Below are 22,837 nucleotides of genomic sequence, written 5' to 3' on the forward strand. Positions count from 1 at the left end.
CCCCGGCCCCGCCGCCCCCCGCCGCCACCATGGTGCAGAAATCCCGCAACGGAGGCGTCTACCCGGGGCCCGCCGCGGAGAAGAAGCTCAAGGTGGGCTTCGTGGGGCTGGACCCGGGCGCCCCGGACTCCAGCCGGGACGGAGCGCTCCTCATCGCCGGTTCTGAGAGCTCCAAGCGGGGCAGCATCCTCAGCAAGCCCCGCTCCGGGGTGTCGGGCAGCGGGAAGCCCCCCAAAAGAAATGCTTTTTACCGCAAGCTGCAGAATTTCCTCTACAATGTGCTGGAGAGACCGCGGGGATGGGCTTTCATTTACCACGCATACGTGTGAGTAAAAGGGTGGGGGGCAAAGCTGATGGCAGAAACCCCCCCCCCCCCCCACCCCGGGTCGGGGTGCCCTCCTCCACCCGCCGAGCCCCCAAAATCCGCCGGAGAGGAGGGATGCTCCAGCTGCAGAGCGGGTGCGGGGAAGGGATGCCGGGTGCCAGGGCTGGCTGGGGAGCCCCGGGGGATGCTGCGGGGGGCGGAGGCTGAGCCGCTCCCCCACATCCTCCCCGAGATCAGTCGGGCCGCCCGGCCGGGCCGCCGCTGCATCCCGCATCCCGCATCCCTCGCCCCAGCCCAGGCGGTGCCCGGGGACGGGGCGGTGATGGCCATCCGGGGAAGGGGGCGGGGGGGAGAAGCTGCCCCTGCAGAGCTGGGGGGTGGCTCCTAGGAGAGGTGAGCTGCACCGAGCCCCTGTCTCCCCCTGCCCGCTCCTGCTTGCGGGGGAAGGGGCTGCTCATGCGGTCGGTGCAGCGGGAGTGATGGGTAGCGACTGTTCCTCCGTCTTGCTTGAAATCACCATAGCAATGCTGTGAGCACAGGAACAAAAAGCTCTGCTCAGGCACCGTCTCTCCTCCCCCCCACCCCCCAGCATCCTTCCCTCCCCGGCCCCATCTTTGCCTGCTGGGTGGCTGCAGTCGGTTTGGGGCCGGGGCTCTGCTCAGGGTTCTGGAGGTATTTCTTGTCCCCGGTGGGAAGCGTCTGAATGGGAGATGTGTCTAGAAAGAAATGCTAATCAGTGTCTGGGGCTCCTTGCCTGTACAGCCGAGCGGTAAACAAAGGAGCATCCCTGGGTGCTCATCTCCCTCGGGTACCCGGGTTTTGGGCAGAAATGGCCCAGCTGACCCGCGTTTGGCAGAAGGATTCCCTGAATCTCTGAAGCATTGCTGCATAGGAGTGCAGATGACTTCCCGTTGTTCCCAGGATTGCAAAGGGAGGGTCAAGATAAATCTCGGTGTTACTGCAACTCCCTTCCCTCTGGGACTTTCCACAGTCCCACCGGGCTCTTCTGCAGGCCTGGGCTCAGGCTGAGGTTCATGTACCCTTGGTGCCAATGCTTTTTTTGTTTTGTTTTTGTGTTTTTCCTCATGGCCAGAGCCTCTGTCAGCCACGGCAAAAGGATTTTTGGGGCCTTTTCTGGTTTTTTTCCCCCCCTCCATCCTTTTGCTCTTATGCTGCTGTAAGATAAGGAGTTGGGATGTGCTTTCTGCTCCTCAGCCATTTTGTACATTAAGGCCTTCCTTGGAGGTGTTGGTGGGACCGGTGGGAGAGGGGAGATCCTTGCTGGGTGGAAGGGGGAGGTTTGCCAAGCGCTGCAGCGAGCTGGGGTCCTTGGAGAAGCTCCTCTCCCCAGGGAAATGGGAGAGGAGAAGTGAGAGCATCTGTGGAGCTCAGCTGCAGCTACCAGGAGGAGTGTGAAGTCCAGCACTGGGCATCCTGAGCACCTTTCATGCTCCTGCCCATCCTCTGGAGTTGTGGGTGGTTTGTGTCGCAAAATCTTCCAGAACGGTGTGGAGGGGCCGAGTGTTCATGCTGGCAGCTGGGTTATTGCCTGTGTGTGCACTGAGGGTGGGATGTTGTGTGCAAGGTTCTGTTAAATACACGTGAGACCCCAGCTGGGGGACACTGGGGTGGCAGTGACGGGGATGGAAGGGGCTGAACGCCAAATGACAAACAGCAGGGGTAGCTCTGGCTGTAAGGGCTTTACAAACATCTTTGGCTTCTTCAGCTGCTCTGGCTTAACTTCTGACCTGTTTGCCTCTCTGCAGTGGCATTTGCTTGGGCAGCCAGGAGTGCTCCCAGGGCAGGAGCAGGGTCACCCCAAACTGCCCTGTTCCCCGTGCCAGGCTGCTCCTAGTGCCCCTTGGCTCTCACCACGTAGCTGCATCCCCCCAGCCCAAGCAGCTGCGTTTGTTCTGGGCTTGTGACTCCACTTGTATCTGCTGTGGCACCACAGGGAGCCTGTAAAACCAGCATCTGCCCCCATCCCTCACGCACCTGCTGGGAAATGGAGGCTGAATCCAGGGCTGAAGTGGTAATTGCACCAATGTCTGTGAAGAGTTGGTGATATCATCCTTTTTTTACAGTGTATTGGGAAGTTCTATAGACTCCAGTTTTCTGTACTGTACCCAGGACAGGTCTAGACTTGGCAGTTTGCCGTTACAGCTCTGGAAGAGCTGAAGGATATGGGAACCTTCACACAAAGCTGCCAGGATAAGCTCATGCCTCAGTTATCCCCCCTTGCTGCCCGGGTGAGCCTGGCATGGCCTGTGCCAGGTCTGGGAGTGTTGGAATGGGTTTTGTAACTGGAAGTCAGTAATGCAGACAGACAGGACAGATGAAAAGCTTATTCAAAGGTGTGGGAGGATGACAAGCCTGCCTCAAGGTCACAAAGTTTGTATGGAAGGGCTGGAGCCATTGCCATGTGCCAAAGGCCAGTGCAGTGCCCTGCCTGTGCTGTTGGGGTCCCTCTGACCCATTGTGCCCCAAACCTCATTTTGTGACAAAGCCTGGAGCACAAAAGCACCTTTAGCCCCCATCCTGCAGGAATGGGAGTCCTGAATCAGGCTGTGGATGAGGGTGCCCTGTCCTGCCACTGTCCTGGCTTCAGTCAGCCCTCTCTAGTGCCAGCACCCCAATATCCCCGCTCCTGCTGCTCACAGGGACTTCCTTGCATGAAGATTTATTTCCAGTGTGAGTGAGTTTGTGATGCTGCAAGGCTGGATTTTATCTCACAGAGATGCTTGCAGCCCCAGCTGCCTTTGCAGGCACGGAGCTGCTCCAGGGCTGCTCAGGCAGCTCCCTGCACCCAAAGCCAAGACAAAAACTATTGGGACTCTTCCAGCACGGAGATGTTTTAATAAATATGAGAGGTGCCTCTGGGTAAGTACCTCTGCTAAATTCCTGCCTGCAGAGGCCCAGGCTGGTTCTGCATGGGATTCTGCATTGATGCTCTGCCTGGAGAAGCCTGTGCAGGTTGCATTTATTTCCAGTGCTGCATCCTAGATCCAATCCATCTGATTTCATTCCCCACCTCTTCCTGCTGTCTATCATTCCCTTTCTCACCATTTCATGCATAAGAAATCAGGGAAATTCAAACCAGGGAATCTCTCACTCCCCCAGCCCTGGTCTCATCTCAGATGTTGCCTCTCTAAAAGCAGAGCGTTACCTCTGTGAGCAAAAGCAGGATTTTATATTTCTGTGTTATGATTCATTTTTGTACTTAATAGCTCTTCCTACACTGATACAACTGGGTGACCTGCTCTTGGGAGCTGTGTGTATGATATATATGATATATAATATATATTTTGCATAACCCCATGGACAGCTGAGCCTGGTGGGCCCCATTTTTGAGTGTAGCTAGAGGTGCTCTCTGGCTCCCAGAAGTCTGAGCCTCCTTTAATTCTTTAATTCTCACCTTCTCCTAATATTTCTCTCAATACCTTTCTTTTCTATTTCTTCCCACCTTCTTTTTTTTTTTTTTTTTTTTTTTTTTTTTTTTTTTTTGTGACAGATCCTTCACATTGCAGCACATGGCTTCGTTCTGTTCAAGGTTGAGCTGAAACTTGAAAAGTTGAGCTGTGTCTAAATAGCAGGTCAGGCTTTTTGAGGGGTGCAGCAGCACTTAGACCTCAATCTAGTTCTTTGTACAGGTAGGCATTTGGCTCCTAAAAGTTTTCCATTTTATTACTCTGAATGATTTTTTTTTTTTTCCTTCTAGTGCTTTTGACTTGGTTTCTGTCACCTGTCATGTGCACAGGAAGGGTTTAATACTTGAAAGTGATTTTTTGTCCCTATCTGCCATCTTATTTCAGGAGGGATCACTGTGCCAGCCTAAGCAAGGTGCTCACACTGGGCTCCCCCATGGTCTGAGGTGTCTGGAGACACATTTGCTGATCCCTGGGTGAGCTGCTCAGCTTTGGTCCCTGAGCTGAAGAAGGGGCTGCATTTGGACCAGTGGCAAGAAAACAGCCTGGGTTCAGGCACTTTTAAAGCTGTGTGCTCAGGAACCAACATAATTCTTGTGTTTCCTACTTAGAATTTACAACCCTAATGCATCTCTTTAACTGTGTTAAAAATAGTTTGGGTGCATTTTTCATCTGCATACTGTGCACCATACATTTAGTTAATTAAGCAAGTGCATGGACTTAAATTATAATAAAGAGGAACATTTCCTCCCTGTCTAATTCCATTCAAATTTCCTTGTGCCATCCCTATCCCATTTGTTACTCCCTTTTCACCCAGGCAAGCCACCTCTGTCTCCAGTGCCCTGCCTGCATCCTGGCATGGCCATGGCTGGCACAGGGGAGCACAGAGAGTGGATGAGGTGCTTCCCTGGAGTTCCAGGGTTTCTCTTTGCAGAAGTGGCCTCTTTTGTGACTTCTTTCACTCAGAGCTGATGGTTATTTCACATAGATCCATTCCCAGATAATCTGTTACACCGGAATTTGGGGTGAATGTTGACTGACAGTCTCGATTGTCCATCCCCAGACCCTGAGGAGTGGTTCATGGCAAGCCCTCACCCTCAGACAGGGTTGTTGGGGCAGGTACGATGCCACCCAACCCAGCCCATCCACCAGTGACGTGCAGGGACCCCTCCTGGGTTCCCCTGCCCACCTCCAGGCTGAGCGGGATGAAGGGGCCAGTGCAGATCTCCTGCAGGTGCTGAGCTTCATGGACCTGCTGGGCTCTGACCTCCAGAGCTTCTGCCCTGAGCTGAGGGGTGGTGTCTGAAATAAATGGGCAGGAGATCTTTCTCCTTTTTGATGCCTTTTTTAAAAAGAATCATCTCAGGTGGGGAGAAACCGGCGGGTCGCGCCCATGCCGCAGTCGCTCCCAGGAGTGGCATGGAGGAGGAGGATGATGATGATGATGATGATGCAGCTGTGTCCACTGGTCTGCAGGAAGAGCTGGGGATTCCATCCTCATGGGAGATTAGGAGATTCCCGCCTTTTCAGTTTAACATTTCGGGTCCTCTCTCTAGTTAACATCTTTTCAGGTGAGGGTGAGAAGTAAAAAGGATCTTAGAAGGTACTGGACTACGTTCCTCATCCTTAGACATCACTTAGGTCTTTTAATTCTATGTTGGCTCGTTGTTTTTAGGGTTTTTTTCCTGGAAAGTTACAAAATTCAGTGAAATGCATTCTGATCTGCATACTAGCTCTGAGGTCACACCGTCTCCTGGTACCTGCAGGGTGTCACTCCCTGGCAAGCACCAGGGGGACAATGGCTAATCACCAACCACTAACAGGTAATTGAAGAACTCTCCACAATGAAGCTAACTTAGCAGCAACTGGTCCAACTTGTTTTAACTCTGCAACCTTAAAAAAAAATAGGTAACTTTTTATTCATAACAGTGTCCACCCCAGGGAGCAGGGGACCTTCCTGGTGGGATGCCTCACGAGCTCCTCTCCAGCTGCTTAGTCAGAGCTTGGTGGGAGCAACCTGATTTCAGTCGCTTTAATGTGTCACGTTCCAGCCATCATATTCACCCCACACTGACATTAAGGAAATGAAAAACAAGCTGATCCCCTGGGTGACCTCCTTTTTGTGCTGCAAAACACCTCAACCAGATGAGTCTTGCTGTGGTTTGATGTATTAAAGAAGGAATAACCCAAAATGCGAGCCCAAAATTCTGTACTCAAGGGAAGATGGGCATAGCTCAAATAGATATAGTTACAAAAATCAGGTTTCTTGATTTTTTTTTTGTTTTTTTTTTTTTTTTTGCATTGCAGCACAAGGAAGGGGTGGCAGGGTGAGACACTGTGCCTAGGTGAGCAGAGCACAGGGTTTGCCAGGCATCAGTGGTGCTCACAAGGATAAAAAACCTGTAAATTTAGTGTTTGGCTTCTGGGAGTTAAGCAGCAAACACTTAGCCCTGCATAACCCTTTTTAAGGTAGCCCAAATGCTCACTGGTTTCTTAGTTCCTGAGGAACAGATTGTTCTTTAAATTGTGGTGACAGGGAGATATGCCAGTCCCTTTTCCTGCCATGTAATCTCCTGTGGAACAGATATGGTAGAGCTGAGAAGGGTGGGGAGTGGTTCCTACAGAGGATTAATGGCCTGTCCCTGTTGGTGTGGTGCCCCTGCACATCAAAGAGAGGAGTCTCCAGCACTGAGACACGCATTTCTTTAGAGTAGTGCAATGATTTTTCACCCCTGATGGTCCAAAAGGAACCGCTTTGCAAAACCAGATTGTTGTGGTGGTCTGGACTGAGTTTCATGAATGTATTTAGAATGCATTTAGAGTGTATTTAGATGTACTTGACGAGTGAACAAAATGGCACAACCAGGTAGTGCAGAAGGACAGGGGGTGCAGGGTCCTCCTCCACCATACCTTTAAATGGCTCCTAATCAGGTTGCAAGACAAAAAGATTTGGGCTGTTCTGACAGCACCTGTGATGAAAGATGATTCCACCAGGACTGCAAGGGTAGACATTTCAATGTAAATTTTGTTTTCCACTGAGAGCAATCTGTGTGATGAGCACGTTGTGGGAGCTTTCTCACTCCCTGAAGCTGTGGTGACCTCGGCTCCCCACATGGCTCTCGTGGCCTTTTCCTGGGCAAGCTGCAAACTCAGCCTCCTGTGACACTGGCAGCAGAGGTGTCTTGGGGGCGTCCTGGGCATTTATTGTGAGGCACTGAAATAATTACTGTGGCGTTGGATGGGGAGTATCTCGCAGCAGGCACTGGCTGGGATGGCAAGAGCTGCTTCGTTACAGCCTTGGGGCATCTTGGCTGTACAGCTGCCAGTCAATGAGGGAAGGCAGAGAGCTCCTGCAGAACTCTCTGCTCTCTCTTCGGCATCACTCCAGCCTTTTAATGTGCTTTTTAGATGTGTGGAAAAATTTTGGTGTTGGTAAGCATCCATAAGGTGATTTTTTTTTTGAGTGGATTGGATGTCAAAGAGCTGCCTTTTCCAAGAGAGGCAGCAAGGAGACCTCTGGAATCTTCTCACCTCTCACTCTTGCTGCTGTAGGGAGGTGATTTAAAGCTACATCAGAGTCACTGGGGTGGCTGGGTGCAAGCCCTTGTGACTGAGTAGTCACTTGATTTGTCTTGGGATCTATAATGTCCAGATGTTTAAGGTGCAGTGAGCTTTCATTGTGAATTTGGTGATGCTCAGACACATAGTGGATTCCTTGTGGAAATCCCACTGCAGCCTCAGTGCAGGGTTAGCTGGGCAGGTTTGCCTTCTGGAGGTGCCCATGGCTCTCTGTTGATGGCAGAGGGAGCCTGACTTCTCTTGCAGACCTTTGTGAGAGCTGGGTGGGACCAGTGCAGGCAAGGAGGAGAGAAGACAGAGCCTGGCATGATTTTAAACTGAAAAACAGGAGTGAGAGGAGGCATCTCCCACCGCCTGGCACAGCCTGTGGGAGCTGGGGTGCTCAGAGGGAGAACTGCACTGTGGACACCCCAGCAGGTATGGTGAAGGGGAGAGATGAGGCTGATCCACATTGAAACGGGGTGACCTGGATCTGAGATCCACCTTTGAGAAGTGGTTCTGAGAAAGGAATCTTTGTAGCAAGCCCTGATCGACTCTTGTGATCTGCAGGCAAGACTGGGAAAAACCAGAATCCACCAAGCCTTGTTGACACCGGTTGTAGTTCCCAAGCAGCTCTAGTTGTGTTTCAGACTGAAGTGCCCAGTTGCCATCTTCATCCAGAGATCCTCCTTTTCCTACTGCCACCCCCGGGACGGTGGAACAGGGAAAAGAAACAAGAGGACAGGCAAAGGCAGAGGGAATCACTGAGTTAGGAGGGAACTGCTGTCTGAACTTCCTGGCAGCCCATCGTGGCTGGTGCTTGCTCTCTTCAGGACAGATTTTGCCTTCCGGAGGGTCTTTCCCAAGCATTCACAAATTCCTCATTTGTAAACAAACCCTGATCTGCCTGGCAGTTCTGCTCTCTCGTTTAGAGCTCTGCCAGCCCTGGGGAGGTGACAGTGTGGGAGCAAATTAGGGCTGGGGTGGCAGCAGAGCTGCTGTCACGCACTGCAAGGGATGAGCACAGCAAGGCAGGCACTCCTAACGCAGCTTCCACAGCCAGCCTGTCACTCTCCATGAAGTTATCATGATGCCCAGGAAAAAAATAAGCTATCAGAAATCCTGGCTCAAGGGTGGCTTGTGGACCTCGTGTGTCTCCTGTGTGAGGGGAGCAGCTTTTGTGTCTGGGCACCTGCTGTGTCTGTTTCTTGCAGATTTGGTGTGGTGGAAAAAACTAATGTGGGGTACAAAGGAAAAAGAAAAAAAAATCAGTCAAAGAATAGTTAAAGTGAATAGAAAGGGAGAATATTCTATTAAAATTACAGCAGTGTGCAAGCACCCCAAGGGGAGTAAAAGTCTACAGCTTATCTTCTGCCCATCAAATCAAAAAGAGCCAGTCCCTGCTGGAAGACTTGGTGTACTGAGCATCCAAGACACAGAAAAGGCATAAAACAGTTGTTGGGGCACTGCTGGGAAATGCTCTCTTTGCTCCACTTTTCTTTTTAACAGCATTTCCTGTCACCTGATTTGCTTTTGGATTGGTGCTTTGGTTTCTGTCTGTGCTCCTTGGGTTTGCAAAGGAAGGTGGGGTTGGCTTTGGGCAGCCTGAGAAGCTCAGCAGGGCTGATGCTGGGCTGGGAGGATGAAGGTGGCACCTTCCCAATGACAGGATCACCCACAGAGGGACAGTTTGCTGTGATCTCACTGTTCCTTACAGATGCAGCACAGAGAGGGCTGTGAATGGGTCTTATCGGCTTTCTCCTGTTGGGGTGTTACATGTGGCAGTGAAATGACAGCTCTGGGAGATGTTCTCCTGCATGTTTATGGGCTTGTGCTCAACTCAGTGTCTCAGAGTGGCCATTAATTTGGTTTGTGCTTGCTGAGAGGTTCGTTAACTGATCTGAAGAATGTAGTAAGGGATGTAAGAGCACACCATCTTTCACTCAAGAGGAGAGCAAAATAGGTAAATATAAATATCTGTATATTATAGCTGGACAAACAGCTGGAGTGAGGCTCTCTTTCCTCCTGCCACTTCAAGCCATATGGTGATTCAGCCTGAGTGCTTCCAGGAGGGGCAGTGGAAAACAGAACCTCTCCCCAGTAACAAGGACTACTCAGTGCTCTTGAGGCAGGTAGACTGCAGGAAGGGCTTAGGCTGGTGTGACCATTGCCTCAATGTTGGACATTGTTATTTTTGAGTGGTTATTCGTCCTTCCTCTTCCTTTATGCCTGGCAAGGATGGAAATGCCAAGTCTTGCCCAGTTGACCTCTTGCTAGGCCTTCCTCCAAGCTTCCTGGGGTTTATTAGCAACGATTTGTGCTTTAAGGACTGGTGAGATTCCTGAGTCATCCCCTTAGGCAGGGAGCTATTTATTTCAGTGTGTGTGTTACACTCCCTGGGAGTGGGTGTCTCTCTTCCGCTTTTGGATCCTGCCCTGACACTATATAAAGACTCCAGGCTTGAATGAGCAACAAAACCAACCCTCAAACTGGCTCCATCCTTTGGGAGGTCCGTGCTGCTGATCCCATCTCTCCTGGCTGTTTGGAGCATGGGTAGGAGCTTGCATGGGATGTTTGTCCATCTCGGGGTGTGGAGCTGCTGGGACAGCTCCTGGGGACCTGAGCGTGCTGCATGTCCTTGTCCAGGAGCAGATCTTGCTCTCCAGTGGCTCATGGCTGAGCGGGAGGTGGGATTTGTACCTTTTTTTTTTTTTTTTTTTTTTTCCCAGAGGTTTCTCTGCTGATCCTGCTGGGTTTTTGATTAGTGGGGGTTTCATTATTTAGAAGAGATGAGGTGTTGAGTGGCTGTAGGTCTCTGTTGGTATCACAGCAGGGACTGGAGGAGCCATGGGCAAACGTGGGTGGGCTCCTCTGAGACGCTGCCAGTGCAGGAATTTTGTTGTGTCCTTTTCCCCAGGAAGGGCCTTTCCAGACACACCCCATGCCTGCAGAAAGCTGCCCTGCAATGAATTTGGGGGGGAAGGAGTAGCACCTCTCTGGGACCTGCCCAGAAGCCAGCCTGCTAATGGCAGTGCTCATCCAAAAGCTGACTTCACACCCAATTAAGCATCACCCTGAGCCAGAGGGACAAGTCCTCATGTCATTATGTCTTGAACTCAATTGCTGGCACTTCATGAGGGCTATGTCTCCACAGCCTGAGGGAACGGAGCATTTAATCCGTATCAGCACTAAAGAAACTTGGTAAATGTGATCTCTGGTTTCGTTCTTGTGGGCAGGGGATGCACATCTCTGTCATGGTCTTTTTCTTAGTTATGGCTATTCCTGTAAGGAAGGGAAAAGTCTTAGAGAGAAGGAGAATTTTCTGAACTCTTCATAATTTACCAGAATTTTGCATTGAATTTTTCTTCTCCACGTTTTCTTCTTTTAACATCTTGATGTTTTTAATGCTATTCTTAATTAGCAGCTTTTTGCTTATCGTGCCAGCTAATGAGGGATAGGAAGAATTTCTGCACTGACCTTTTGTAGCTGATGATGTTTTTCTTTTCTGCAACAGAAAACAGATGTAATTATGTCATTTGAAACTTTCTCTAAGCTGCCCCTCCAGACCCAGAGGCTGCACCCTCCCTCTGCCAAGGCAGTTGTGGGTGGTGGGAGCACCTCAACTCACATTAAATGACACAGAGAGAGCTGCTGGGGCTTGCTGTGAGAATCAGCAGATTAATGGGATGAATAGAATCATAGCATTGCATTAGAAGAGATCTTAAAGCTCCTCTTGTGCCACCCCCCCCTGCCATGGGCAGGGACACCTTCCACTATCCCAGGTTGCTCCAAGCCCTGTCCAACCTGGCCTTGGACACTTCCAGCCACAGCTGCTCTGGGCAACCTGTGCCAGGGCCTGCCCACCCTCACAGGGAAGAATTTCTTCCTAATATCTAACCTAATCCTGTCCTCTGTCAGTTCAGATAACACCATGCAGGCATCAAACTTGGTTTTAAATTTGGGTTATAAGCGTAGGAAAAGGTAATGGAAGTGTCTGAATAAAACAAATAAATAGGACTGTAAAGTTGTTTCTCTCTTACTGTTTTTACCAGGTGGTGGGGATGTAAACATCTACAACTGTGTGGAGCATATCCCAACCTTGGGTCTCCACCCAAGATTTGGAATAGCCAAATTTAGGAGACCTACTAATAATTCAGGGCTTGATCTAGCCTGGACTTGGCCCATCCATGTGCAAGAACTTGGGCACCTGGGGAGCACCTCCATCAAACCTGCCATTTTTGGTTCCCCTCTTTGCAGACAACCTTTTGTGGGTGTGTGTTTGGCAGAGAGCACCTGCCCAAACCCCAGCCTGCTGTAGATAGACAGACTGAACCTCCAAGAGGAGTTCAGTCCTCTCTGGCCTTGCTCTTTCCCCTCTGGGAGGTGATGGCCATTGAAAATCACAGAGCAATTCATGAAGGTAATGAATTGCCTCCCCATCTGTTTCTGGGGAAATGCATCTACCCTGCAGCCACATCCCTGTGGAACGTGTTGGGGTGTTGGGAAGAGTGGCTGGAGTCAAGCCTGACCCTGTGATGGCATTCCCTGCTGGCTGCAGTGGCCTGGTGGGATGTACATCCCATCTGGATGAGCCCAGGGCAGCAGCATCAGGCACAGGCCTGATGGGCTTGCTCACTTATTTTCCATTTGCTAAAAGACAGCAGAAATTAAATGAAGATTAATTAAACTTTCTTTTCCCCCTCCTTCCTGCTTCCTCTTGCTCTTTGCTGTTTCTAGGGAAGACTGAAAATATCTGCTGGAGAGGAAGCTGAGCTCTGAGCATCCTTTCACGAGTGCAGCATATGGCTCCCATGGGACTGCAGGGAAAGGCCCTCTAATTATGGGGAAAGTCCTGAGAGGCCAGGTTACACAACCAGCATGGAGCTGCTCCTGCTTTGGTTCAGCAGCAGGCTGAGGATGCTGTGACTCCAAATACTGTGACTTCCACGGTGCCAGGTTATAAATTGTGCTCTGGAAGTGCTGTTCCCACATCGCCATCACCTCCCCCTGCAGATGACAGTGGCCCTGGCAAACCAGCCTGGCTGTGTTAGACCCAGGACTGTACCTCTAGCTTAGAGAAGGTGCGGATGCAGAGAGGAGACCCAGGGCCAGCTGCAGACCCAGGCAGCTGCTGAGCTCAGTGCTGGTTTCCTGTGGCTCCTGGAGCCTGCAGTCCTGGCTGCAGTTTGCTGTAATTCCCAAGGTCAGATCCGTGCTCGCTGCCTGGAAGGAATGGGTGGTACCTGCAGCTCTGCAAGAGATGGTTTGAGCAGCACAAACCCAGCCGTGGTCCTGCTGTTGGTCATTCCCTTGCTGCAGCAGGGTCTTGCCCCACAGCTGGGCACATCTGTGTGTGCCTGCACCAGGCACCTGCAGCATCCCCGAGTGGAGCTGCTGGATGTGACCCAGGCGGGAGATTCCCTGTTTTTCCAGAGAATGAGCTGTGGAAGCTGCCTTGGGAGCAAGCTGGGAATTTGATGTGGGATCTCACTGCTGCCAGGCTGTCTCTGATTTCCTCTGGAGCCCAGGGGAGCAGCACCATCTCCTTCTCCTGTTCCCAGGCTAAGCTGCAGCAGCTCTCCCAGGCAGCAGTACAGCGATGCCGCAGGGCTGGGGGAGCTGCTGGGGGACTTGGATCATGCCTGAGAAAAGGGGGTTAAAAGCAGGTTTTTGCAAGCCTTTGCCTGCCATTTTAAACGGGAAGGATGTTTCCCTGGCAACGAGATGGATGCTTCCCAGCAGAGCATATGGCTTCCATCGACTTTGATTTACCAGCGTGTTGAAATGGCAGCTAGATAATCTCTCTCCAGCTTTACTGTGTCCATGCCATGTGTCCCTGTTCCTTAGGAGTTTCTAAAGGGTCCAGCCCCTGCAGTGCTGCCCCTGCTCCTGTCCCAGGGCTGGGACTGCTGGGGTCCCATGCCAGGGCTGGTTTGGGGACCTTTGCAAACAGGGACCTGCACAGAAGACCTGAGCATCACCCAGAGCAAGGAGATGGAGGGTGGGAAGGAAAACCTTCCTTGCCTCTGCTGCTTTTCCCCAGCCAAGCAGCTCCTCCTCCTCAGAGATTATAATCCACAGACCTCTCTTCCTATTCTCCTCCCTGCTTTAAATCATTTTTAGATGTTTTCCACCTTTCACCACACAATCATCTGCCTCCTGCAGCTTGCTATTTATTGTTGTGTTTACTGGCACAGGGAAATAAGTAGAGGGAACAAACCTGTCATTTGCTGTGCGGGGGAACGTGGGGGAACTGCTTTCTGGGAGCTCGTGGCTTTCCCAGGCTGGCTGGTGTGTGCCAGCCCCATGGAGCTCATGTGGCAGCCTCCTTTGAGGGGCAAAAATGGGGGAAGAGGTTCTTATCCTCACTGCTGCCCATCACTGTAGCAAACTTGATGAAAATCAGCCAGCAGGTCCAGATTTTCGGTAGAGACAGGGAGGCAGCCAGACAGAGCATTTGTGTGAGGCTCATCCGTTGTCAGGGGATCCACAGAGGTTTGGTCACCACCTGGTTGGTGCTGTCTGAGCCTGATTCCCATCGGCCCATGTCTGGGTGGTTCATAGCAATGAGCAGCAGTGAGGGACGGGTGTGGGGTTTGGGAGCTGGCTGGGTAATGTAGCCTCCCCTGAAGTGGAGAGGTTGTGCTGACCTGTGAGCTGCTGCATTGCAGGGACAGCTGGGGGGGACATGCATCATTCCTCCCCTCTTCCACTGATGGAGATTTTGGGGAAGTGAGGTAATGTCACCTTTTTTGCAGGTATCCAGGTGAGCACAAAAGCCCTGACCTGCATGTGCTGGCTCTCAACCCCAGGCCTGCTTGCAGCAGGCTCCCAAAGCTGCCCAGTTCAAACGAGGCTCCCTCATTAACTGAGCTTGCCTTGATTTCCTGTGGCAGGCCCATGGCTTTCCTCCCCTTTCTGCAGGGTTCAGCTCTCTGGGCAGCCTCTCCCTCTGCAAAAGGTTCTCAGTGTGTGAGCCGTCCTCTCCTGCTCCCATCCACACCTGGCCATCCACCTGCAGAATCTGGGTTTTGCCAGAGAAGAAGTGAGAGGTGACAGAAGTGATTAATTTTCCTTTGGTGCTGGGGATTAATGTGCCCCAGAGAGGCTGTGAGAGAGGCTGTGCCCTGGCAGAGCTGGCACTGTCTGTGCAGCTGTCACGAGCTGCCCTGAGCCAAGGAGGTGCCCATGCGGGTGGTGGCAGGATGATGTCCCCATGGCTCCTGGGGAGCACAAATCTGCCTGCTGCTCAGAGAAACTTTGCTGACGGAGAGGAAAAGGTGGAAAAGGACTTTTGAATTCAGAGTTGCAGTTTTGGGAGACTCAAAATAGTTCTGTTAGTGGTGAAGTTGAGCAGGGATTGACTGGCAGCTGGTGTGGTGTTCTCATCTCCCTGCGGCATAACTGGGCTGGTTCAGCAATTTTTTAGGGCTAAAGAGCACTGTCTTCTAAATGCTGAGCTCTCCAAAGATCCAAGTTTGTTTTGTGTCCCTTCACCCTGGGCAGCTCCTCTGGGCTGCCTGTCTGCATGGCCCAGATGCTGCTCCTGGAAAAAATGTCCCCATGCTGACAGGAGCAGCTTCACAGGCATGGAAACACCAGGGCTGTGTTCTGCCACCCCTGCTGTGGAGGACCATGATGTCCTACCAACGTGGGGAGGGGATGCAGAACTCCAAAACTATCACTGGACCTTTATTTCAGTTTGTTGGACCTAATCCTGCATTGTCTTTGCCAAACTCAGGTGTCTCTTGGGCGTTGCAGGGTTTGGACTCAGCTGAGCTGGAGCCTCTTCTGTGGCAGTGCAGCCCCCTTGGCTTTTAGGGGGTTATTCCTGATTTGTGCTGGAGTGGGTGAGAGGGAATGTCAATCCAAATTATTGTGGAATTTCTGTTATTCCTCAGGTTACATTTTTTTTTTACCCAGGTTGGGAGTCATAATATTTTGGGGACTGAAATCAGAAGGCTGTAAGCCAATTCTTTTGCACCTTGCCTGTGAGCTCCTGCTCACTACCTGGGACAAGAGAGGTAAAATTAAACAGATGTTGAAATTACCAACTCTTACATTTTATATGGACAGTTTGTAAACATTTCCTTATTTTTCCCAAGACTCTGTTAATTAAACAAACAAATGAACAAATGAAATTAGCAGGGCTTTGGTAATCCTTGCATTTTACACTTTGGTGTTATCCATTAGCCTCTTGTTCTCAGAAACCACATCCTTGTCTTCTGATGATCAAGGAATGAAGCTGGGGATGAGGCCTGGGAAGTGACTGGGCGTCTGAGTGCCTCCAGCATTGCCAGTATCTCATCCATTCTCCTTCACTCTTAGCTGGGAGGGAGCCCAAGAGCAGCAGCTGTGGGGTCCTGCTTTTACAGGAGCACAAGCCAAGGGCCTCCCCCGTGGGGAAACAGAGGTTTTTAAAGGCAGCACAAGGATTTGGAGCCATTTAGTTGCCTTCTGTGGGTCTGGACAGTTCAGGTGGCTCCTGAGAGCCGCTGAGCCCCTGTGGCAGCAGCTCCCTAAGGATGCTCTCAGCAAGGAGTTTTGGTTTTGAGGTGCTGAAATTCGTGGTGCTGTAGAACTAGTGCCAAGGCAGAGATGGGGAAGGGAACCTGCAGAAGCTCAGGAGGATGGAGCTCATCCTTTGTGGGCAGGAAACCTCGGGCTCCAGCTGAATCGCTGCTTCTGGGACAGACCTTTGAAAAACCAGCTACTATTCCTGTGTGCTGCAGGAACCAGCCCGATTGGAGACAATCTTCCTATCTGCAATTAGACCAGAGCCTATTTTTGTATACCACATTCCCTCGAGGAATGTTTAGATGAGATGTGGCATTACATTTTATAGGGACAGCTTTCTTTTAACCCAGTTCTAGAGCTCACCTCAGATCGAGTGACTTGCCCAGGTCAGTCAGAGGAGTTTGACTTCAGCAAGAAGAATTTTAATTCCTGCCTGCTCCAGCCATGCAGCATTTCCTTGGCTTCTGAAATTTATTTTTCTTGAGGTGTTGCAGAAAAGCAAGGCTTAAGAAACAGAAATAACTTGATCTTCAAATAGGGATAAAGGTTGGATCAGGAAGGTTTGTATTCCTGTGCTCACTAGCAGTGATTTCTCCAGGGTGGGGAGGAAGCAGAGGCTCTTTTGGGGGAATACCCTGTGGGATGAAAGAGAGACAGTGCTCAGATTTCAATCTGAATAATGTGGGTATTGCATGAGACAGCAACTTTCCCTCACATTAAAATCAATGAACATGATCTGAATAAATGCCTGCACAGACATTTTAAGAATTACTTAAATGTCCAATATTTTATACTCTTAATTTACCTCCCAATGCACTGTAATTGCACTGTGGGCTTTAGGATTCTCTCCCATGAACCATTTCTGCAGCTGCATGAATATATTTCTCCCCACCAAATTTTTTGAAAGAAAGCCTCAGCCCAGCAGAGCTGGATCCCAGCAGGAACAGACTCTTCTGGCAGGTGCACAGGCTTGATTAATACTTTGGGTTTTCCTCCAGACATCTGGCTCCTCTGAGGCTGCGTGTGCAGGGCGAGGAGAATACGCAGACAAGCATTTCCAAGTGATTCATTCTGAGTGAGGACAAAGCAGAACATTGGAGCTAGAACTTTGCATGCAGTCATTATTATTAATAAGGCTTTTATTCAGCCTGAGTTAAATGATTAGAGCCAGCCTGTAAAAAACCCAAGCAATTCCTTACATTTAACTCCTTTTCCCACTGTAAGGGTTCAGATCTTGATCTCCATTCCCTGGCATTTCCAGACAGCTTTTGTTCTTTGAGGCTTCAATCCAGAAAAGCTCTTAAGCTCACTCTTGCTCCTAAGTGTGAGGATACACAATCCTTTGCTGGACTTAGGACAAATTATTTCATCGAAACCCAATTTCAGCTCAAATTCCTGCAGCCTATGTGTTTGGGTCAGGACTCTGGCACTCCTGTTACAAGCAAGGGCAAAAGGCTGGAGGAGCTTTTGGAGTGGAAACTGATTTCAGAAGTGGTGGATATTGAAGGAAAAATTTCCTAAATCCTGCTTTTATTTCTGAGAAATATGCTTCCTTAATAGGAGGGAGGCAGGGAAAGAGGTTTTCTTGTGACTTGGTTGTGCCACTTTGCCATGCTCTTACAGGGGGATTTCACAGGTGTGTGGATGTGGCACTTGGGGACATGGTTTAGTGGCCTTGGCAGTGCTGGGGAAGGGTTGGACTCAAAGATCCTGGAGGTTTTTTTCAGCCTAAATCATTCTATAATTTTCCTTCCCATCCCAGGGCCAGCCCTTAACATGGATCTCTGAGAGCCGTTTCTCTGTAGCCTAATGAATTCTCACCTCCCAGCACAGCATTTAAAGTCTCATTGTGCACACCACAGCCTTCCCTGGAACGCTGCTTTGGTCCTCTGGAGATGCTCCAGGGCTCCATTCAGACCACCTGCTCCAGTGGAAGGTGTCAGTCCCAAGGCAGGGACTTGGAATTAGGTGATCTTTAAGGTCCTTTTCAACCCAAACCATTCCACAGTTCACCCCACAGTCTTCAGTGCCCTTTATGGCTTTGTACAAGCAAGGGGTTCTTATCAAGGCTGCTCAGGCATCACCTGAGTGCACTGAGAATGCACAGGAGCTGTAAATGTTGTCCCAGACAGGCCTTTGATAGTGATTTATTAAAAAGTTTATAAACCATGACATTCCCTGCCTTGGAGTCAGCCACTGTGCTCATCACAAACAAGGTTTCCTACCCACATGGATGCTCAGGGATCCTCCAGGATCATCCAAGGAGCAAAATTCCAGCACAGAGGATGGGGCTGGGCATGGCCAAACCTGAGGGGACTGAGATGCCTTCAGGAGTTATTTTTGGGAAGGAGAGCATTTATTAAGGCACAGCACCAAAACGCAGGAGTCTCCACTTCTATTTCCAGTTCTTCTAGTGACAGATTTTGCCTTGGGAGATGATTTTGGCTGAGACCAAGTGATGTGGGAACCCGGAGTGAGGTATTTAGGCTTCTATTCAGCCTTGGAAATGAGCAGCCAGGTTGCAAGTCACAGCAGGATTGCTTACATGAATAAAGATGATGGATACTCCTGGCTAAGGGTAGGTGCCATACAACAAAGTTTTTATCCCTGGAAAAGTCATGGCTTTCTCAGCATTTTGCTTCTGACTCAATGGAGGTTTAAATTGAGCTGCAAATACTCCCATTCTGATTTTGAGGCTCTCTGAGCACTAAAAGGCATTTGCCAATCTCTGTTCCTCTTTGCTGTGGATGCCCTTTCACCTTCACTTATTGTCATTTCTGTATTTTCCTGGCCTTTGATTTACATCAAAGTTTTAGGTACTTGAACTGCAGGGTTTTACAGAGCCCACAGCAAATGGATTTACTGGGATTGCACATAAGCATGTCAGTTTTGTTTTAGCACAATTATCAATGCCTTGTTTACGTCCCCAAAGTAATTTTCAAGTGTTTTAAATGTTTTAAGTTGTTTTTTATTGTGCAGCTCTTGAATGCCTGTAGTGAAATACTCCTTCCTTTCCAGCTTTGCCCCTTCTAATTAAACAAATCATTCCAATTTTCCAGTTCCAGGGAAAGCCATCAAAGTGGGCAACAAGCACAGTGGTTTCTTACAAGCTTCTGTCACCTCCTTGTGTTGTATCCATCTCCATCACATCCAGGAACCCAGCTGCTAATTAGTGGTGCTCCATCAGAGGAACCCCAACATTTCTGAATGTTATTTGAATAGGAGTATTTCAGGAATAAATTTAGAGGCCTTTTAAAATTCTTATGTAAATGGGCATGTAGATTCCAAGGGGGTTTCTTTTGGAAGGCAAATTAGATGATTAACCTGAGGAGCTTTATGATGATTCCATCATGTGCTTTCACTGAGGAAGAAAAATAAAAAAGAGAAGTACAACTTTCATGTTTCATGCATTTTAAGTATTTTTATTTCCAAGGGGGAGTTCAGTCATTCCTTTTTCTGTTGCTAACCTGAAGCACAGTGGATATGAAACCTGGATATGCAGATTTTGTGCTGGGATTTAAAAACTGTAATAAGAAGCTTGCACGGGTGTTTTAAGTCAACATAACCTTTGGATGTAAAGTCAGACTTTGGAGGTCTTTGGATTTACTGGTATTAGCAGCAGTCAGATTTGTACAGCTGAGTCTTGGCTGAGCTTGAAGGTCTCAGCAACAGGTGTGGGGGATGCCAGAGCAGCAGAAGGTGCTGGGGGCCTGCAGGAATGAGAGGTGGGTGAGAAAATCCAATGAGGTCCTTTTCCAACAGGAGACAGATTTCTCCTTCCTGTCACTCTGGAGAGGACACAGTGGTCCCAAACCACCCTGAACCTGTCCTGAGTTTTGGGGATGCTGGGTGCTGACTCCAGCCAGGCATCAGGCAGGACCTGTGTGCTCAGGAGGAGGATATTGTCTTCTCCAATGTTCCAAGCAGAATTGGCATCTTTAATGTAAAAATCATTAGATGGGACCTAATTAATGTTCCTTATTGCAAACTAACATTTCCCAGAGTCAGGCTGCAGACGTAATTTACTTCCATTAGATAGGTAGCTTTAAAAATTAGATTCACCCCAACTGCTACACTATTTATTGGCTTGTTTCCCTTTCCTTAGCTATCCATTATTATCTGAAGCCCTTTCCTGATCTGTCTGGGTAGATTAGGTGGAATTAAAGCAGAGTCCAGCTCAGAGGATACATGCCCTGATGTGCACGTACCTCTCAGCTTCCCTCTTCCACTCCTCTGCAGATCCCTCAAAGCCTCCCAGGAGCCACACAGACCTCAACCCCCCAAATGCAGTTTCCTTGCAGAAAGGTGCCATTCTCTGAGTCTCCTTTTCCAGCTCCCCAGAGGCTGGTGGGCCACACAGGAGCTGCATCACCCTGGAGCTATTTTGGGATGCGTGTGCAGCTCATCCTGTGCTGATCCTGCATCCCTTGCTGGCAGGACTGCTCCTTACCTGCTGGCTGGGACAGGGAGATCCCTTACCTGTTGGGACTGAGCCAGGGCAGGTTTTGTCCCTGTGGGATTTGGCCATGGATCTCCCATGCTCTGCTGGAGAAGCTGGTGCATTGCCTGCTGCCTCCTGTGCTCGGCAGAGCTGTAATTAATGCTGGCCCTGCCAGCCTCATCTGCATCAGGTCTCCCTGGCAATGGAAGCCCTGGGGAGCCCAGAGTGGAAATTGCAGCAGCTCTGAGCTGGCCCTGGGGAGCTGAGGAGCACAGAAAGGCTGGGGATGAGGCTGCAGGGATGTGCTGGAAGGGGGAGAAGCAGCACCCAGGTGTCCAACTGCTCCTGCAGCACCTGGAGCTGCCCCAGCCTCCCCATAACCACGGATTTCACAATCCATCCTTGGGATTTGAAGTGATAAAGCAATTTCTATTCCTTTTTCCCCCCCCTCTCCCATCAATATCTGTCAGCTTAACATACAGGAGTCCTCTTTTATTTTTTGTGGTGTGTGTCCCTGCGAGGACTCATGAGTTGATACTGGCTTTATTCTGGATCCATCCAAGGTGATCAACTGAGCAAACACAGTGTGCAAGCCTGCTCTGATATTGGCATTTTGCTTTTGGCCCTCCCTCAGGCACTTTACAGTGATGTTTGGTCACAAAAGTAAATACAGCTCACATTCTACTTCTTTAATCAGAAAATGCAGAATTCTCTTTTCCCTTGATCCCTTTCCATTATAGTTATTTTGTTGTTGGTTTGTTTTCCCTCTTTCTTCTCTCATTGATTATTCATTTGTTTCTCACTTCAGCACAGAAGCTTGCAGCAAAATCTGGGCCATTCCAGGAGTGCAGCAACCTAGTTGCAGCTCTGGAGTGTGGGATTCTGCTCCCCCTGCCACGGTGTGGGCAGCAGTGGGGCCCTCCTCCAGCTCCCAGGGCATGGCCCCAGCAGTGTGGAGGATGTTGGGATGGATGGATGGATGGATGGATGGATGGATGGATGGATGGATGGAGCCCATCTGACTGCAGGGCAGGTTGCGGTGGGATTGTTTATGGCAAGGGTTTTAAGAGACCAGCTTGGAGAGAAAAGATATTGAAATGGGACCTGGACAAGGCATTGAGTGACATCAGTGACATCGTGAGTGGGATTGCAAGTGAGGTTTTCTTACTCTCCTGTGGCTGTTTCAAGTGTCTGCACACCAAATCTGGTGTGAGGAGGAGAAATTTGCAGTGAGAAATCAGGCAATTATCTCCTTGATGCTGGATTCATCTTGTGGCTTGATAAAGCTCAGCCTTGGCTGAGATGGCTCTGAAGGTCCCTCGCCTCCTTCAGAGAGAAGTCTCTTCCTCACCACCACGTTTCAGCCTGTGGTTTGAATAAATATTGCAAATCTCCCTATTTTTACTTGTTACTGTGACATTAATGGTCACTGCAAAGCCACAAGCACGACCTGGTGGTGTGAAACTCCTTTTCTTTATTCACCAAAAAGCAACAGACCCCACCAGCAGAACCAAACCTTATAAATATTCACAATGCAGTTTGTAGGAATGTGAGACAAAGTCAGACAGATGAATTATTTAATGCTCTTAAAGAATGCAGCTTTTAGTTTCTCCTTGCACTGGCCTACTTTATTGTATTAGTAAATCGATCCCGAGTAAATTAATTTCCCTGCTTTTGTTGGAGCAAGCAGTGGGCAGGGGTGGCAGCCTCCATCCTTGAGCAGATGCCAGGACACCTCAGCAGCTGCGGATTCAGGCGCTGAGTGTCAGAAGAGAGCCGTGCTCCTGTCACTCATTCTGTGCCCTTTGATTTGCATCAGAACATCCAGCACTGGGCAGCCTGGATGGGGGCAGGCAGTGAGTGACAGGCTGGGCTGGCACTGCCCAGGCTGCTCCTGGGAGGCTGCCCGTGGATGGAGATGTCAGTGCTGGGGTTTGAGCATCTCCCTGATTTTGTGGTAAATTGGAGGCTGAGTTGATATCAAGGTTGTATCCCCAGAGCTTATGGCAGGATGAGGCTTCTTTTGTCCCTGAAGAGCTGGGACAGAGATCAGCCCAGCTCTCTCCCCAGTGCCAGCAGCACCAAAGTCACACTCCCTTGAGCTGGATCAAAGCCCTCTTCTGTTCCATGTCTGGCCACAGAAGAGCAGACTAACAACCACCCACCTCCCAGTGATGCTCCAGCAAACCCAAAAAGTCACCAGTCTTTCCAGGCAGCGGGGAGTTGGTGTGGAGTACCTGCCTGACAAAGGAACATTAAATCCACCCAAAAAGTGTCCTGTTCTGGCAAGAATTGCAGCACCACTTCTGTGTGAGTTTTTGTGGATGTAAATGCATAAGTAGAGCCCATGCTCTCGGGCCATGCTCTCACTCCTCAGCCAGTCTGCTCCCCTCTTATCCCAGTTAGAAATGCCCCTGCTCATTTGGGTGCTTTTGGATGTGTGTTGCTGAAAGAGCTGACACTTCCTAGGAGAAAAAAAATGTCAGAAGTGATCAGAGCAGCCAGCTGGAAGGGGAACTGGACTGGCACTGGCCAAACTGGGGATAGTCCAGTGGGTCCATCCACACATAA

At 49.9% G+C, this 22,837-nt stretch overlaps 1 protein-coding gene across 6 annotated transcripts in view; it reads left to right on the forward strand.

The window, feature by feature from the left end:
- The first annotated feature begins 29 nt into the window (after nucleotides 1-29).
- The window catches only part of KCNQ2 (potassium voltage-gated channel subfamily Q member 2), a 64,415-nt gene continuing 41,607 nt past the window's right edge, over nucleotides 30-22,837 (forward strand). For all 6 annotated transcript variants that reach the window (XM_041478468.1, XM_041478467.1, XM_041478469.1 and 3 more), the window contains exon 1: nucleotides 30-325. In XM_041478468.1, coding sequence (XP_041334402.1) covers nucleotides 30-325 — 296 coding nt within the window. The remainder of the gene's footprint in view (nucleotides 326-22,837) is intronic.

Source organism: Pyrgilauda ruficollis, unplaced genomic scaffold (assembly GCF_017590135.1).
Source record: "Pyrgilauda ruficollis isolate IOZ18807 unplaced genomic scaffold, ASM1759013v1 scaffold45, whole genome shotgun sequence".
NCBI classification, from domain to species: domain Eukaryota; kingdom Metazoa; phylum Chordata; class Aves; order Passeriformes; family Passeridae; genus Pyrgilauda; species Pyrgilauda ruficollis.